The 19,265-nt window shown below is 38.0% G+C and overlaps 2 protein-coding genes across 2 annotated transcripts in view; both read right to left on the bottom strand.

Annotated features, from left to right (window-relative positions):
- Positions 1-2,149: 2,149 nt before the first annotated feature.
- On the bottom strand, positions 2,150-10,637 carry r3hdm4 (R3H domain containing 4). The gene is made up of 8 exons (XM_022738930.1): positions 10,481-10,637; positions 8,403-8,560; positions 8,041-8,162; positions 7,152-7,269; positions 6,981-7,066; positions 6,066-6,151; positions 5,263-5,318; positions 2,150-4,758 (listed from the first exon to the last, which is right to left on the bottom strand). The coding sequence occupies exons 1-8, from the start codon at positions 10,519-10,521 to the stop codon at positions 4,655-4,657; spliced, it is 771 nt and encodes a 256-aa protein (XP_022594651.1). The 5' UTR covers positions 10,522-10,637; the 3' UTR covers positions 2,150-4,654.
- A 3,599-nt stretch (positions 10,638-14,236) lies between these two features.
- The window catches only part of LOC111235088 (ATP-binding cassette sub-family A member 1-like), a 29,133-nt gene continuing 24,104 nt past the window's right edge, over positions 14,237-19,265 (bottom strand). The window contains exons 44-48 of the mRNA XM_022763447.1: positions 19,103-19,237; positions 18,527-18,630; positions 18,150-18,242; positions 17,141-17,390; positions 14,237-16,625 (exon numbers count right to left, since the gene is read on the bottom strand). Of these exons, the coding sequence (XP_022619168.1) occupies positions 16,128-16,625; positions 17,141-17,390; positions 18,150-18,242; positions 18,527-18,630; positions 19,103-19,237 (1,080 nt within the window). The 3' untranslated portion in view covers positions 14,237-16,127. The remainder of the gene's footprint in view (positions 16,626-17,140; positions 17,391-18,149; positions 18,243-18,526; positions 18,631-19,102; positions 19,238-19,265) is intronic.

Genomic DNA, 19,265 nt, shown 5'->3' with positions numbered 1-19,265 from the left:
TCACCGTCCTCCTCACCTGTTTCCACATATGAGTTTACAGTGAGCGCAGGCTGGTTGCAGCTGTTTACTAAAATAAAGTGCTCAAAGATATTTAAAACAGAAAAATGATCCTCCCTCTGCCTCATCAGAAGTAATAGGATCCCGGAGAGGAGTGTGTTCATGGCCCTGACGCAGTGAGAGATGAAATTAAAATCAAATGTGTCTCTGTGTTGATGAAAGCTGTAATTTCACACTTGATACCAAAATAATTAAAGATGACTGATGTGTTTCATTTTGAGTTGATCTTTGCCAGGGTGTGGTCGAACATGGGAAAGGATGAATCCAAAAACAAGAAAATGTCGGTGATGAGGACTGTTTTGAGAGCACATCATGCAACATGTTCATTCACTTCACTAGAAATAATCAGGCGTCAAGACAAAAGATAAAGTTTTAAACTTCTGATGTTCAGTCAGTTTCTTAAAGCATTACTAATGATTCTCAAGTATTCTTAATGTGACTTCCTGTATATTACAGAAACAGAAAACACATTGCATTTTCTGTTACTAAAGTTAATGCAATATGAAAACACCTTGGGTTGCATATTTGAAGTATTCAGACTTCTCGAAATGCTTGTCTTATCTCTGATATGTGGTTTTATAATAAACTGATTAAATTGTGTTCTGAAATTATAGAATAAACAAACACTTCAGTTTATGTTTCAATATGGAGTAAGATTCTAATATTTAAAACTTTTTTAATCAAGCAATACAAGACATATAGACATATAAAGACTACCGGAGAGACCTTAATATTGATCTTAATAAGCTAGGTCAAATTCAGCTGAATACCAAGTGGCAGTATCTGTCAACCCTCTACATACTTTATATGGTTGCATTATCCATGTTGGTTGTTTCAAAGACTGCCAATAATCAACGAGAAGATTTTTCCTAATCTTTAAATAGCTAAAAAATGTTGATAATTGTCATTCATCCAAACAGCTGCATCAAAGTTGAAGTCATCATTCGGAGTGTTTGCATTATCTCGTCTATCACATGTAATGTACCATTTTTAAAGCTGGCTCTGAAAAGTTGTGTAACAGCTCCAATCATTAAAACTAAAAAACACGTGGAAATGGTCGATTCAGCACATTGATGTTCACATGGGCACTCTGATAAATTCAGACGCTTGTTTTCACTGATGACCTGTAGTTCATTGCACCATTACGCCATCTACTGGTAAGAATCGAAGCAAATCCACACAACTTTCATGCTAAAAATACCACTGTCCATCTGTCACGGAACTTTTTAGAAACACTTTAAATAGCTTCAGTAAATAAACAATCAACAATCTTTCTAAAAATAAAGCATTCAGTTCTCCTATAACACCTCAATGATTTTGTGTTACTGGTTCTTTTACCTAATATTTTGTATGGTGGTTTTGAAGCGTTTTTTGTTGTCAAGGGTAAATGGTTGTAAATCAAAGTCTGCAGTTGCTTGGTTATATGAATATTTTTGGATTTTAATCTAAGCATTCTGCTGTATCTTATTTAAAGGATTGGTTTCCAGAAATGTCCAAATTTCATGTTTCTTAACTTGCATTCACACCTTATATAAGTGAATATGAACATTATGTGCAATCTGCGTGTCTTCTTTGTAGCCAAACACCATATTTCGAATCAGCAAAGACACTATACAGTCATGTGCTCAAGCGCACAACATGCAGCGCACTAAAATTAATAATATGAGCAAAGGAAATGTGGTTATATGGCAACCTCAGTAATTTCCCATGTGGATAACAAACAGTGGTGGAAAGTAACTAAGTAAATTACTACTCTTTACTACGTTTTACTACGTCTTTCTATGTTTTCAGTAGATTTTGTAGACAATATTTCTGTATTTTTACTTTGGAATGCAGGACTTCACCTGCACTCAAGTATTTCTGAAGTGGGGTATTGCTACTTTTACTGAAGTTGTAGTTTTGAATACTTCTTCCACCACTGATAACAGACTGGCTGGAGCTGATATTTATACCTGTGCATGGAGTTAAGTCAGAAAATAAGTGACTTTATAACTGAATTCCAGTGGTTAAAAACAGAAGATTAGTGGAGACATTTATTAAAACCATTTTTCAGACATGGCTTTCAACAGTTTGAAGTAAAAAAGAGAAAAAATATCTTAAATCCTTTAATAGTTGCAGTGATAACTATAAATAGGTACCGTAACACACGTCATTACATACACAAAGATGTTACAATCTAGTGTATAAAGCTTTCAGACGATTATAGGCTTTTTCAATCCAAATGTTGGCACAAGTCAATTATCTGAGTTCATTATTTACAGCACAACTACTTCTACAGATATTTAAAAAGTTGGCAGTGCCAAACAAGTTCATCTTGATGAGAGTATACAGTACACTGAAAATGACACCATGTGAAATCACTACATGACATTCAGAGTGAGAAATCGAAAGCCTGAGAAGTTGGATTTCCACACAACAAATGCACAAACTTTGGTTGTTGACAAAATGCACCAATAGATCAAGTTTTGTTACACTGCTGACAACAGCATGAAAAGAAAATCGGGGATAACATTTTTTTTTTTTTTAAATAACCTGGATAAGTGTTTCCAAAATCTTGTCAAGTACAAATGTAGAAATACATGTACAGAAAAAAACATAGAAACTTCGTTCATAAGGCAGAAGTGCTTTTCTGGGGTTGTAAATGTTATTATTGAGATGAGACACACACCTGAGAGTCAAAACTCAGCAGGTTTTTACCATCAAAACACCTTAAATGTGGTTATTTTTCCATTAGCGTAACACATCTACTGTTCATACAGTATACCTTTAAACCATAGTACCAGTTCATGTAAGACACACGCTGTTTAAGTTGTAGTTTTGTGTTTAGTGTAAACTCAGTAAACATTGTGCATGTTGCAAAAAACCCATCAATAAATCAAAAATTACAGGGACACAAGCAATTTTTAACAATAGTATAGTTCCTTATCTTGTCTTTGAATATTGACTGAAATAACATTTAGACCTTGTCTACACCAGTGTGCAGTGAAAGCAGCACAGCAGCAACACAACAGGAGCAGCTGCAGCTGTTTGCCAGTGTCTACAATGGATCTGTGCAGCCACAGTGCTGTCATACAGTCATGTATTTTAGCTTTAAAGAAAAAAAAGCACAAGACATACTGTTTCGTGTCACAGTCTGTGCTCAGTTGTTTCCAAGTCGTTACTTGATCAGCATTGACAGTGTGGTTGGCCACATGTGAGTGTATCCCTCAGATGATGAGTGAAAAGGCCAGACAGAGCAAGCAGAGAAAGATGCAAAGTAAAAAAAATCCCCCAAAGCAGATCTTGAAGAAGCTATACCTAAAGAGCAAGTTTCTTCTTATACATAACAAAGAGATGCGTATAAAAGAATGACTTCGCTTCCCAAGCATATTAGAAGCTGTTATTTTACACCCTTACAGACAGACATTTACTTTTATATCTATGACGATCAGTGATGTGTCTGTGTATATAATGTAGAGATTATTAATATTCATGCTTAATACCTCACTACTTACACAAATCCTACAGGCTAATCCTTTGGGCAGTGATGCATTTCCTGATGTAGTAGAGCGCCTTCCTCGTCTTAGCACCTTTACAAACTGTCATTCACTATCAGCCCTACAGGGTCCATACAGCCTGAACAGAGCTGAGACTTCAAACAGTAGAAATGGGCTCCAAGTAAACTTTCCATTAATTTTTTCTATGTCATTATTTATTGTTATGAAGTTGTGCTTTACTGAAATGAATATCAGATTTGAGTTCACAAGCAAGTCCTCACCAATCAATTAACTTGTGCAGCTGATAGTCAGAGCAGTGATGCAATGTTCGAATTACAAGATATATTTTAGAAACTTAAGTTTTTAAAAATCATAAGGGATGTACTGATGGAAAATTAAATAATGACACTGTCATGATGTTAAGGTGCCAATGATAGTGTAAGTTTACTGCCTGTCACACTGTGTAGGACTGGTCTACTAAAGTCTCTGTCTCGAGCTATGTCAGACTGTAAGATATCAGAGCCGATACATGGTTAACTGTAACACTACGATGTAAACACAAAAACAGTATATGAGAGTAGAGGCACGTCTAGAGCATATTCATTCATTCATTCATTTTCTACCGCTTATCCTCTAGTAGGGTTGCGGGGGGGCTGGAGCCTATCCCAGCATCTAGAGCATATTATGTTTTGAAAATGCATCTCCACAAGGCCTCCATTGTTCAGTCAGACCTTTAACAGTTTAACCCGTACTTTGCCTACCTCAGATGTGTGCCTACCTCCTGAACTCAGGCCAAGCTGTGCTTTGAGCTGAATGTTGACTTCAGCATAATAACATACATACAGATAGCAGGCTATGATGCTAATATCTAACATGTAACATTTCGGATGTATGCGAAGCCTGCTTACATACAGGGGTCGATGAACTCTGATTTGTTTGTGGATTAAATTAATTGATAATTTACTACAGAAACCAGAGACCAACCAGAAGGAAGCAGCTGTTTGTGGAGCTTGTTGGACATTACACAGACTACTACATAGGGATTGCGCACCTTATCTACATCTCTCCGAGCTCCTGCCAGCAGCAGAGCCATGCAGGGGAAACAGGGCTTGGTCCTGGTCTCAGCTCATCTGCTCCAGGTAGGCAGACAGCAGAAGTGCAGGAGGCAGAAACTCCTCTTGTTTGTTCACCACTTCAGTCTGACGTGACCCGTTGTAGTCGGTGCCTGAGGGTGCAACAAGCAAAAAACAGACTTTGATCACTCTCATGTGACTCACATTAAGATAGCTTTGTAAGTCCAGCAAAGCTGCATAAACAGGATTATGTAAACAGAAATCATTTTTGAAAAATGTCTCTCTATGGTTATGTCTGTAAGTGCTAGATGGAAAATATTTGTCAGATGATTAACTGATGTTTTCTGCCAGTATTTTCACTCAAAACTGATCTGACAAAATGTAAGCATTCACTGCTTTCCTGTGCATTTTCGCTTCATCAGTGTGGAGAAGCCATGAAACTGAAAAAGAACCCACCACACACATATTTACTGGTAGGGAAACATTACAGCCTTTAAACAGAGGATTTATTTACAGTATATGTCAGTGAATAAATGTCAATGTCATGGACATTTACACAGCTTCAGACAGAAGGAAGAGACTTTGAAAAATCGTTGTCCGATGCTCAGACAGGATGCGGACAAGCCAGATATATATTGGTATGTGTTTCCACTCACTTGCAGAGACGAGGTCCATGTACTGGCAGACGGCATGAAGCAGCAGTCTCTCAAAGCTGATTTACAAACACAAACAACAGAGAAATGACTTTCTGCTCCTTCCCTCCACAGTGTCCTCACACTGAGAATTCGTTTGCATGTGTACTGACCCATTTTTTCTCCACAGAGATCCATAAATATATGTACCCCCCTTCTCTCACATCCTCCTTTTTGTTTGCTGCAATAAATGTTTCTTGTTATCTAATATACCTTTCCCCACCTTTTCCAGGTGGGCGAACATAATTAGGATCCATCGGTCTGAACTTTCAACCTGTATATTTGTCAAGAAGTACAGAGATAAAAGTGTGTTAACACTTGTGTTGCTTCAGGCCGGGGCGATGAGATATGAAACACGATCCAGGAAGCTCAATTTGAGTAACACTTTGAGTTTGAAGGCTTATCACAGTGGTTTATAATGCTATGAGACAGGATTTTTCATCTTGTGTTTATCGCTAGGTAAATGTGTTAGCACATCCTTTTTTTCCCCACACTGGTCTAAAGTCAGTGTGGACATGGCTCAATGACGAGGGCTGTTATTGAGCACATGGACTCAATCATTTTCCATAATGTTACTGATGAAATTTGATATCAAGGGCTACTCAAAAAAAAACCAAAAAACACATTAACTGCCTGTGGAAGACAAGAGAAAAATATTTAAGACTTTTCAATACCCTCTCAGGCCTTTTGTTGAGGAATCTGAATTCAGCGCTTTTTAAGACTTTAGGACCTGCAAATATGCTGGACATATAAAAGAGGATTTCTACCTGCTGGTGAGGTTGGTTGTGTAAACTGAGTGAGGTTGAGTGTTGAAGAAGCTCAGGAGATTTTCCTCAAGTACTTCCAGAGTTCCCTGTGAGGACAAGGAACACAATCAGAAGGTATATCTGGTTCAGTGCCTTGGTCAATATGATGCTTGCCCCACAAGATCTAGTGCAGTGGTAAAATCCATTTGTGATTTGTTACTTTGTTAATCAAAATGGTGATTTTGTAAATCTGTACACAGTACTAGAAATTAAAAAAAATTTAGAAAAAGAAAATCTAGAAGAGCATGTGTCACTGTTTTCTAAACAACCCAAAATGGCCAATGTAGAGATGACATAATTAGTCAATTCACTGATTAGTTACCTGATAGAAAATTCATCAGCCTTTCTTTTTAATAAAAATAATTTTCTATGTTTTATATAATAGTATACAGAACATGTCTCGGTTTTGGACTGATGATTGAACTGAACAACCCATACTGTATGAAGACGTGACCTTGAGCTCTGGGAAACTTAGATTGGTTTATTTCACAATTTTTCTAATATTTTATGGACAAAAAGGATAATCAGTAAATTAAGAATATAATAACTTTAAGCTAATAATACACAAGAGACTAAGAAAAGGAAACAAAGACTTTTCCAACAGGGACTAACAAACAACAAGCTGGTGCAGCCTCTGGGTTTGATGCACAGCAGATATGCAGGAAAGATTTGTCAAAATGTGGCAAAGACATGTCTTTAAGCAGTTGTCACAACCATACGGACAGAGAGTTGACAAAGTCTAAACTTGAGCTTAAGTCTGAAGCTACTGTACAGTACATAGACTCTTACCATGCATCTAAATCTTGACCCAAATGAAATGATCAGCGATCAAACATTTCCCTATCGAGTACAATGAGGAGAAGACCTAACACTCACCATGGGGATTTGTTTCCTTCTAAGAGTGGCTCGCAGCCTGCGATCAATTCTCTGGAAGCAGTCCTGAGCAGTGAAGGCAGGATTTACTGTGAAGAGATGAGTGACGGTAAACCAAACAGCCATACTTTAAACCACCGGCCTACAACCATTACTCAAAACTGCGACACTCACCATTCCTCTGGTCTTTGAGGAGTCGGTTGGTGTTTTTCTTCTTGGCCTCCTCCTGTTCCAGCAGAGACAACAGCCTCTCCTGCTCCTCTCCGGAGCAATTCATGAAGTCATTCCAAGGCTACAAGAACAGGACAATAAGTGAAACTAGTCTGTTTATTTTAATGGGTGCTGATAGATTTGATGTGATGTCTGGATCACAGATGCAAGACAAGTTGTAATGTCTGTGGTTTTTATAGAAACTTTAAAACATATAAATTCCACCAAAGTGTCAGTGTGCCTGCAGGATGCTCTCTACGACGCTGGAAAATGGAGCATTTTTTGAAATTTGATAAATGGCTGGCCTGTACACAAGCGGGAGAACAAAACCTGAGCTAATACTGAGTCACACTAGTGTATTGCTGACCAAAAATGAATGAGCTAATCTTTTCTGCTGGTATTTTTGCAAGCTCATTGTGAATCGAGTTTACACTGGTATATGCTGCCTCCAGGAAATGGTCGTATGCTCGCACTTTAAGTCCGACACTCACAAAAGCTTTCACCTTTCACTTAACACAATGATATTCTGGCACTACACTGGAGGAAATTATATCTCATTCAAGAGAGAAACAGTCACCACACATACAAGCAAAATTTTATAGTAATTTCTTCACAGATGTTGTTCTATCTGTAGGAGCACTAAATGAAACTGTTAAACGTTAAATTTATCAATAGATAAGGTTTTAATGTGTCAGCTACTGCAGACATATCACATACATACATAGTGCACAAAAAAAACACTTGACTCTAAACCATCGGGGGGAAAAAATGTCACAATTGATCCCAAGGTAACCGTAATGTCTTAATTCCTTTCATGCATCAAGGCAGATATGTTTAAACATAGCTGTCTTACTTCTATGTAGTTTCCATTGGTGCAGGCTTCAGTGAAGATGGATGGGATGGCTGGGTTACTGCAAACCTCCAGATCATCTTTGGAGCATTCATCCCTCTCAAGAAGATTGGCAAGAAAGCGCGCTGGTTTTCAGAGAGGGAGAGAAGAGACAGATGGACAGTGGTGATATAAGAAATCCTCCAGTGACAGATTTATGAATTTAAAGTGCATTTTTGCAGTAACAGAGAATTCAATGTAAATGCTCTTTTCCATCATTGAAGGCACCAATTTTCTGATGGTGGCACACTTGAAGGCTCTTCGGGAGGTCAGACTTCAGTGGATGACAGCATCTTCTTATCTGGTCGTGTGAAGTGAGAACTTACTGTTCTCCTGTCGGCGGAGGCTCTTCTTGCCTTTGGCTCGGGGAATGAGGTCAGAGTTGCGGATGGCTTGGTTAATAAAGAACTGCTTCTTTTTGGTGGGAGACACTCGCTTGGCGGGAGAGCTGGGCAGGGAGGTGCATTTACGCTCCTCTATCAGGCTGGGAAAACAGAAAACAAAATATGACTTTAGTCAGTGAATATACAGGCACATACATGGAAACAGTAGTTATTCAGCTTTATGTTGTACTTACAGGCAGACACATTGATACTGAGGGCATATGCCATGTTCATATTATTTGGGATGGATAGTAGAAATGGGAAAGATTCCCATGTTAATGACTTGTGAGTGTTCGCATCATAAAGATAGTTGTACAGTTACAGAGTAGGTCGTATGAGAATTAAAATGTTGTAATGTGACAACATCCGTTTGGGTTTAATGACACTGAATGAGTCTTTTGCTTGTTTGGTTGGCTTTCAGGCACCAAAAATCCATGTCTCCCAGCTGTAATTATAACTTGGATGTTTACGTGAACGCCAAGTCAGAAACTCATAATTACAACAACTCCAATATGACACGAACACAGCAACAGCATGAGACACCAAGCTTTTTGTCTGACCTAATTGTCATTCATTTCACCACAATGAACTTTTTATTCCTGTATGATGTCATTCCTGTTAATGTCATTTTAAAGTCGATGAGGGTCTGGTGCTTCAGAAGTGAAGTGGACATTGAGTTTGGATCCTCCTGTCTCTTTAACAATAGTTTACTAATTGTATTATTGCTGGATGTTGGTGTGAAATGGTGTATCTATATAAAGAGATTAAAGCTATCAATCTCGATTGCGGCTAAACAGGGCATGCAGTACATCTTTACAACATAATCTTATTTGGCAGGTTATCAAAGGAAAGAAGAAGAAACCAAACAGCTAAAGTGGCCATGACAGGTGAAGATCATCATCAAGCTGATAAAAAATACTAAAGCAGTTTTTAAGGACTTTTGGGTGGGTTTCTCCTTTCAGGTCGTAGTCAGAATTTGAGGAGCAGAGTGCTGAATCAGGTGTAACTGTAACTATGTACACACTTCAATTGTATTTCAAGATGCTAAAAAGCAGATTTGGTGACAAACCCCACATAAGTCCTTAAATTTTATTCTAAGTTAAAAACGACACCAATGTTTCTTGCCTGCTAGCTCATGGTAGGCCCTAGAGAATTGAATTTTGTGCTCAGCTTCTTTCACTGGGCCTTGGAGCCTTAACTGAAATACACCTTAAAAAAAGGGGCATCAATTTTTTCCTGTGTCATCAGGAGACATGGCCACTTATGCTGTACTGTACTGCCTGATTTGTCTCTGCAGTATCTTTAAATGGATCAGAGCAAGGAGGAGCACCCTGCAGCAGCAGCAGCTTCAGATGTAGGTCAGTGGGCGCCTCTGCTGGGTTTTCTGCCAACTTGCTCAGTTGAAATGCCATTTTTAGCCTGAGCCCTGCATGTTACAAACAACACTACAGCAACATAATATGCCATCATTTCTGCCTGGCTTATTTAGGTTTGCCCACAGTAATAAACAATCATAATACCACTCTGACATGTAGTTGGTAGCCAGGTGGAAGCTGTAACAGAGGTTTTAAAAACATTTTATATATATATATATATATATAGCGACTTTCTCTCACTTCTGTAACTTCACCTAATCCAACTAACCTGTTGTAGGAGAAGCCCAAAAGCAAGGGTTTTCACCTCGTCGGTTAGTGGAAACACCGTGACGTAGTTTTGACTGAATGTAATCAAAATACAACAACCAACATATCCAGGTCAGCTAGTTAACGGCTAAAAGGCTAACAGGGGTGGGGGATTTAACCCAACAGCCTGTCAATCATAAATATTAACGTTAGCCAAACTACTCCAAACTAGCAACTAAGAGTTTATGCAGTTGTGTTGATAAGAAAGAGAGCTGGCAGCATTTCGGCTAATGTAAACCTGACTACAGCTCCTGACGTTAACTAAAGCTAACTAGCTGTTTAAATGGTGGCTAATGCTAAATAGCTTGCTAACATAAAATACTCGTAATTGTCACTCACATATAATCCTGTTCTTCATTGTTAGTTGTCAAAACGACCATCTTATTGGAGCAAAAATGCACGGAAAGAACCCGCTGTGTGGATCCTTACGGGCCGTGTTAAAAAATAAATACAGTTGTGAAGTTAAGACAGTGAGTATGTTTGGCTGCTAGCTGGACGAGGAGTCCTCCTACTACAAACAAAGAGAGGAGAAAAAAGTAAGAGCTCTCACTCCGTCTGCGTGTAGTTACACCTGGTGCAGCTCTTAAATATCTAATCTTTTCTACATATTACCTCTAATTACTTCGTTTAACAGATTCAAGAACATATAAAAGAATATGTATATGTGTATATATGTTCTTTTTAAATCTGCGTAAATTTAATTTAATCACGTTTGGATTTGATTGTAAGGAAAGCCACCTCAGATATTCCAGACAGCAGTTGTGAAAACTAACTATGATAAGATACGAGGACAACAAGAACAAATAGGGAAGGTACAGTAGTTAGAAAAAGGCAGATGACGCATAGGAGTAAAAAAATAAATAAATAAATAAAAACGTGTAGGCTGTAAAAGCAAAACAATGGGCTGAAAAATGCTAAAACACTGTAGAGTTGAGGTGAACTGCAGAGTCGGGTGACGATTATCTGGGGGTTCGTCACTGTGAGTTACACCTTTGATTGATAATTTGATTCCTTGTTGAGATAGAAAATATTGATTAGTGCAGCTTTAAATTTGGTTCAGAAACAAACTATAGCAGGAATTTCTTTATTTTTACAGTTTGTGTTAGTTGTATTTAGACTTGTTGATAGCCTACAAAAATTCACATATGACCTTTTAACAAGCATCACCAGGAAGCTAAAGAAAATTATTTAGTTTCATTTGGTAGCTCATACATTATGTGAATCAAATATTCAGACGTGCATGACTGCAGTGGGGTTTTTTTTAAACTCCTGGGTGATTCATCTAGCCAATAGACAATCCTCATACACCCCATCAAACAAAAATTCCTGTCATAATTTCGAAATAAAGGCACTGCCACCTCCATTATCTTCATAATCCTGCACCTTAGATTGCTTTCATTTTAAGCAGTGACGTAAAATCTAAAATAACAATGTATTTTTTTCTACTCCACTAAGGGTGACTGGGGTTTGTGTGCATGTTACCATAACAGCCAGTTTAATTGGCCTGCCACACAGTCATTTTATTGTTGTGAGCTTTTCTCACTGCTGCTGAGAGAAAGGGAGCTGAGAAGTTTTGAGCACGAAAGAAAACACTGAGTCTGAAAAATTCTTTTTTTTTTTTTTTTTTTTAAATCTTAAGAGGCTTTTTTGAGAGATGCTTGGACAATATCAGAGAAGATTCACTGATGTGTTTTTATCTGAAGTTTGTGATGGGGAAGGAGAAGAAAACAGTAAAACTAGAAAAACATGAACCAGACACACGTCCGATCATCGTGGGTGAAGTAAAGAAATCAGTTCCTAGGATGAGAATTGGGAAGTCAAAGGAGAAGGTTAAAGAAACCCCATCTCTCAGCAGAGCAGCCACAGAAAAGGGTACAACTACATGTGAGACATCAGGAAATATAATGAGGCTTTGTGTCAACTTGATGCCCGTTTTAGCTTCAGCCAAGGAGCCTGTGGAGGAGGAGGAGGAGGAGAAAGAAGAAGATATCAGCTGTACGAGTGAAGAGGGAGCAAAAATCAACAGCAAGAATGACCCATCTGTCACCAAATTATTCCAACAAACGTTCAATACATGTGATTCTTTTACGGGATTAACTTTGGACAGAGCCACTGGAACCAAACAATCACTAAGACCTCTGTTTGTACTGCCACCTGTGACTCAAGCTAAACCAGCTCCTTCAGAGTGTAGTCACCATCAGGAGACCAAGAGGTTCCTCACACCTCTACCTCCCATCAGCTTATCTGAGAAAACAACAACCATCTCTCCAAACTTTACAACTAAAGGCTGTGGAGGTGACGCACCAGTTACAGGACAAGAGTCAGACAGCAGGCCCTGGATAGATAATCCCTTGTTCTCTAAAAGCGTGAGTTAAACTACAAAAACTACAAAACCTCATTTAAAATGTCCCGTTCCTGAGAATCCTGATATGGAGAGAGAGTGCTAAAAAGGTTTGCTCAGGCAGAAGAGGTTCATTTTCAGTTAAAGGGGGTCATAGGAAAAGTGGCATTAACATCAATCTTTATTAGCAACCTGGAGAAACTGCATCATCACGGACAGGTCTGACACTGTTATGATTAAGAGGAAATGTAGAGGTCACAATTTGAAATTGCTGCAACTTTCTGAGCTGAACTTTCTTTTTGGTCAGAATATTAAAACAGATATTTAGGAACATTTCATGTCTGTGGTCCAACTTCCTCCTTCAACATATTTAACATCTTTCTAAATCTTAAAGGAGATGCAAATAGTTTGATGAATCAGACAGAGAGACACAGTCAAGTTTAAGGTTAAACTTTTTAAGAGTATATGTATATGCTTATGTGTAACTTAAAAAAACTTAGTAACTTGTACATGGTTTTTAAAGTTTTTAGACATTCAGTCACAAAACACACACAAAAAAGCAAAACTAAAAACCAAAGTTTGACACTATATAACAAGAAAAAAACACAAAGCTATTGAAACACTTAGGTGATTAAAAATAAAATTTGAGGTTTGTCTGGTAAGCTACAGAGGTACAACATCTACATATTATCTTCCACCTCTGAACAAAACATTTAGGAATCACTTGACTTTTTTTCTCAGTTTGCTGATGAACTTTGTTCTCTGTGCAGAGATCGGCTGAATTTCGTCTTCCGGACATCTCCTTGTCCAGTCTGGACGCTCTGCTGCAGACAGTCACACAGAAACTGGAGAGGAAGAGGAGAGGCGGTGATGAAGGACCATGGAGACAAGTCCAGTCTGATCACCTCCTTGTGGCTGTTGGTAAACAGCATTTGAGAGAGAAGAGGGTCGGGCAGGAGATCTACCCGGCCAACATGTATGTTTGGTAGCTTTGAGTATTATTATACTCTAGACCTATATTGTTCAGAACAAAAGGGGGTTGTAGAAATAATATTATCAGGGTTACATGAAGGTTACTGCTTTATGCATATTTAGTTATACCTTTTTTTCAGCTCTCATCTTCCAATTGTCATCCAGTACAGCAGGAAACAAATCCACTGTGCATGTTGAATCTGGTGTGGGAATAGCGGACCCTGCCACTGACAATAAAAACTATTACATAGAGAAGGATCTAATGATTGTAATTATAGAATATGTAATGATTTTAACAGAAAAATTGGCGGCCATAAATAGAAAAGAAAATCTTAAGGATTATTACTTCAACTGTCTTCATTTACAAACTAATGTATCCTAAAGACACACTAACTTGAGTTTTACATAATGGTCTAAAACTGTTTCTGCCCAAACAAATTTTAAGATATTTAATATCAGATTTATTGGTGATTTAAATCTAAAAATATTGATAATTATTGAATCCTCACTATGAAATAAATCCTGTACATTAATTAACATTTTCAAATGTCCTTACAGCTACATTCAAGTATATTGTAGTGAGTTTAAGACCATTTATTCAATTTTGTATACTGCTTATATTATGCTTAACAGGGGGCTTTAAAGTGAAGTGTTGCTTTTCTTTCTTTTAACAGTGGAGCGGCAACACAAACTTCAGTGGGAGGATACTTTATAAACAGACAGAGGAGCCTCCCTCCGCTTTTTTTTGCACCTAAACCCACACTCATCCTCACAATGACGAAGAAAAACCTCCTGACTTCAACCATGCTGCAGTGACTCGACAAAAACAGCAGAATGGGCTCGCAATATACAGCAAACAATATGTTTTTATTTTCCTTCAGGACAAAACATTCACAACAGACATATACCCTTTTTTTTCTACACTAGTATATTTTCAGTATATAATGTATATCTTATAGTAGATACACAATTAAATGCATGTTCAAGTAAAATTGTTCAAGCTTAATACCTTAAAAGTACATTTGGTAGTACCGACTTTCATTCCAAAATGAGACCTTTTAAATCCAATTTAGTGTTTTGTTTTAGCATGTCATTTTTTTCCAAATACATTTAACCTTTTTTAAACATTGAATTATAATGTTACAGTCTCCATTTTAGGATGAAACTCTTCTGATACGTATGTCTCATGCCAATACTGTAGTTACTGTTGTAACAATCCTCTAAATATGTAACAGTGCATTTCAGTGCAGTAACAACCTGCTTTAGACATTCAGTCAGCTGTGTCATTTTTTGATAGAAAAAAAAATAAAAAAATAAAGAGTTTATTAAAAGAAACTTAAAATGAATTAAAAAACAACCTTTGACCAAAGGCATTGTTGTTGTGTCTGGTGTTTACAGCTCAGACTAAACGCGACTATTAATCCTTTGATTGTTTGATCTTGATTTATTATCATTTCTTTGATTCAATTTGTGGTGATTGGGATAATGTAGAGGAAATTGTAATGACAGTTACAACAACGTAGAGTCACATGTGTGTCGAGACTTAAAAGATTTTTCAATAGTTTCATATTTTGAAAATATCTTAATATCTTATAATAATTAAATTAGGTTTTAAGACCTTTCAGGATGTCTGATTCCTCTACATGTGACATGGAAAATCAAAAGAGAAAACAAGACTTCATTATTAAATAACCAAAACAAGAGTAAATACCAGGCAGAAGCCCCTCCCCCAATCATATGTAATACCCTTGGACAATGACACTGGTACCCAATGACAAATCACATAAAATAAAAAATAAAATAAAAAACATTTTTGCCAAAAATTGGACGAAAAATTTTCTTGATTTACAAGACAATAACATTTGTAAAGTTCATCATTGAACATCTAAGACATGTTCAACAATGAACTTGTAGCATGAATTCTCTCCACATAAAAGACACTGTATATTGTTCAGAAAGCATTTACAACCACATAAATGCTTTCTGGCATATAAAATCATCTTAATAATTACATGTTACACATTTACTTCTGGTATTGTTTGAGTGTCTGCAGCATTGTTTTCTTTTAAAAGTGCTTTCTTTAAAACAAAGATGTGATTGTGAGAGGTCTAATGATTGAGCCCTGAGGAATGCCCCCCCCCCCCCCTTTTTTTTTAATAATTATAATTTTGGGCGGGGTAGAGACGGGAAAGGTGTGGCTGCTGCGTTAATGGTACATGCTTAAACAGGTGAGCCACCCATGCACCGCCACCCATCATTTTTACATTGAACATTGCATAATATTCTTTTAGGATAAATAAACTATAACTTTGGACTGATGAGACTGATACACAAAGAAAAGACACAGTGTAGGATTTATCAACCTGAATAAAGGTTATAAAGCTACAGATCTGTTAACAGGTGAACAAGGCACCAAAGCCATTATTAGGAAACAATAACTTTTGGTTCTTTCTTCAGAGGAGGCTGAGGGGACAAATATGACTAAATTGAGTCAGTTTCGCCGACACTTTCTATTCCATCTTACTGACAGACTCCAAGTTACCTCAGTTGTCCTCTGTTGCATATTAGGATTGCTGCTAACGCTGAGCAACATTCAAATAAAAATACAATGAGCAATAAAAGTTTTTTGTTATAGTTGGTCCTGCGTCCTCCGCTCATGTTGCACCAGTGACTTCACAGTGCGCTGTCCTCTGTGTTGCTGCTGACAATAAAAAGTGCAGAAGGATTTTTACTGGAGCTGTCTCCTCTGTGTTTGGACCTACTGGATTTACTGGATTCTCCCTGAGCTCCTCCATTGCTGCTGTTTGATCCACTGCTGCCCTTCCGGCTCATCTGAGGCATCTCCTTGTCCTTCTCCTCTGGCGGAGGTAATCTCGTCATGGCCGTACTGCTGCTTTTTTCTCCGCTAGCTTTGCTTTCTTTAGATTTACCCTTGCTAGATTTACCCTGTTTTGATTTACCCTCTTTCGGTTTGCTGTCAGATGATTTAGCATGCTGTGGACTCTTGCTCTTGCTTTGCTGAGGGGGTGTGATTGTCGGTTGTGGTTGGATGGTGGGAGGGTTAATCCTAGTGGGCAGTGCAGCCAGGTTGGTCAGTACTGTCCCGTTGCTGATGACGACATCTGTTAGGCTGTCGTCATCAGTCTGCTCTTTGGCAAAGTTGACAAACACCTATGAAAATTAAACAGCTTTAGTGTCACACAATTAATTTATATAAGAATGTTCTGCTGTCAAGCTTCAATTATATTCTTGTTAACACATCTTAGCATGCATGCTAACTAACATATTCAAAAATCCAATTCAAACTCTGTTTGACAAAGAGTTAAGAGTAGAACTACAGACACCACAGTTGTTTGCTACAGTATGTCAGAGTAACATGTAATTAAAAACAAAACTATCTTACGACACTATTCAGCACATTACTGAACAGATCAGAAAGCTCTTTTGATTCTTACCTGCTAGTGATTAATAAGTATCATTAGTTGTTAATTTACCAATACTTCTTAAACCTTCAAATTCACGTGTTTCGTGTCCTGACACACTGCCTCAGTAAAGAGGTCTGTTTAGTACTATTAACACAAGATCCCGGATCAGATCCATTATACCAGCTTTTTGCATAAATATTCATTAGCTAACATGCTGGAGAGGCTGGAATGCTTTCATCTCAGCTTCATCACCATCCTCACCTGGTCCAAGGTGGTCTGTGAAACAGAGAAGTCGATGATGCCCAGCTTCTCATAGTTGTTGGCCAACACATTGAAGACACGAGCCAGGCAGCAGGCGTGTGAGGGCAGCTGGTACTGCAGCACGTTGTGGTGACGCTCCTTCAGCTCGATGCTGGGAAAACAGTTCTTCATGAAGGTGCTGATGGGACATGAGTCTGGGTTGGAGTTAATGTCTACCAGACGAAGGATTATGGTGTATCCATCGCCAAACCTGAAAGATGAAGGACGGAGAGAAGCAATATTCAAGATTTTATATGTAATGTTACATCAATATAATTTAATGGTCTGTACAGCTTTAAAAACATGAATATTTAACAACACACACACAGTACAAAATAGGTTGAACTTACAACATTCTACAAGATTATAATGAACAAGACTTCTTAGTGAAGTCCATTAGTGTTGGTGCCATTACCTTTAAATTACCTTTAAACTACCTAGTGGTCTATGCACTGCAGGGTAATATATATGTCTACTGCATGCAGATTACACAAGGGATATTTAACCAGTTTAATATGTTAAATACCCGTCTAATCAAATGATTTCATCACCTTGATGCAAAAATCATATAAAATTTCAATACTGCTTCTTGTTATTAAAGTGATAGATACTATAAACACAGCATAAACGGTAGGAAAATCGCCGACAAATTCATACTGTCTCAGTTAGTATTATGTATAACAGACCGTGACCGATTCATCTCATGACTGTAAACCTCATCAAGTGACTCAGTCAGCTGCTTTACTGTGACACAGAGAGGGTCCTGCAACATAACTTTCATTTCAACGCCTCTATAAAGCCCCGTGTTCATTTAATAAATGATACAACTGAGGAGGGGTGAAGCAATGTTAGGACATAAGGCTTTTGGCTTTAATGGAAAATGACACGAACCCAATGACCATAACATTTATCCATTGACTGATAAACTGTTGGAGTTTGACTTGTATTGTTGAGGTCAGAATGTGCTTACCTGTTCTTCAGGTGTTGAACCGACCCCAGACATTGGAACCTGCCGTTGACCATGATGGCCATTCTGGTGCACAGAGCCTCACATTCCTCCATACTGACACACAAACACAGGAATAAACCCATTAGCATTTACACACTGAGGTAACCTTCATCTGTGAAGCAGAAAAGACTTTACAAATTCCTGCCATGCTCACAATAACCACTGATTTCATTTGAAAACACTCAGCATCAAGTTCATCTGTGTTTTCCACTGCTCCAATTGTTAAATTTGGGATTTGTGGGTCTTCTTGCTAGTGTTTCTCAGCCTTTACAGCCTTGTAATAGATTATAATCACCTTTTCATGGCTATGTACAAAATAAGTGTACATCTCCTCCTACCTGTGGGAGGTGAGAACTACAGCTCTTCCTTCTCTGGTGACGCTGAGGATGCAGTTCCACAAAAACCTTTTGGCCTTTGGGTCCATACCAGTGGTGGGCTCATCCTAACAAGCATTAAAAAGACCAAAGCATGAAAAAAACTGGTGGTAAGACATAAGCTGAAAAAAAGTGCACAATTTTTATGCTTATTGTAAGGATTATTGTATGTGATATGTACAGTATTTTTGTGATTTTGTGGTTCGAAATGCTATTTTTGTTTACATTAACATGTTGAATTGAGAAATTGTAAATATAGTATTTGTTTGTCCTTTACTTGGCCATTCCTGTAGCTGTTATTTAAGTTGTAGAGTAATTTCAAAGGTATTTTTTAAATGGTATCGAACAAATATTAATATTATAATTTAACAGGTTACATGCTATTTTTTTTAGCTGTTTCCTTGTAAAAAAATGTTCGTTGGAAAATGTCTTATTGGTTGACAGTTAAGTGTCACTGATTTCTAAAAGGTTCATCCTCTGTCCTCTGTCTGATCGTAGAGGTTGCTCTCCAGCTGTTTTGTGAGTTAGTTTGATCCTGACCAGGAATATAACAGGTGGAGCTCCAATGAGGGAGATAGCAGTGGAGAGTTTCCTCTTGTTGCCCCCGCTGTAGCCTCCGGCCTCCCGCTCAGCATACTGCGTCAGGCCCAGTTTCTTCACACCCCACTGCGCCACCTACAGGACAACAGAGAAGCCACGTCAC

The sequence above is a fragment of the Seriola dumerili genome, unplaced genomic scaffold, assembly GCF_002260705.1.
Source record: "Seriola dumerili isolate Sdu_G_001 unplaced genomic scaffold, Sdu_1.0 BDQW01000002.1, whole genome shotgun sequence".
NCBI classification, from domain to species: Eukaryota; Metazoa; Chordata; class Actinopteri; order Carangiformes; family Carangidae; genus Seriola; species Seriola dumerili.
Note: the sequence above shows the minus strand (reverse complement) of the source record. Positions and strands in the feature narration are given on the sequence as shown.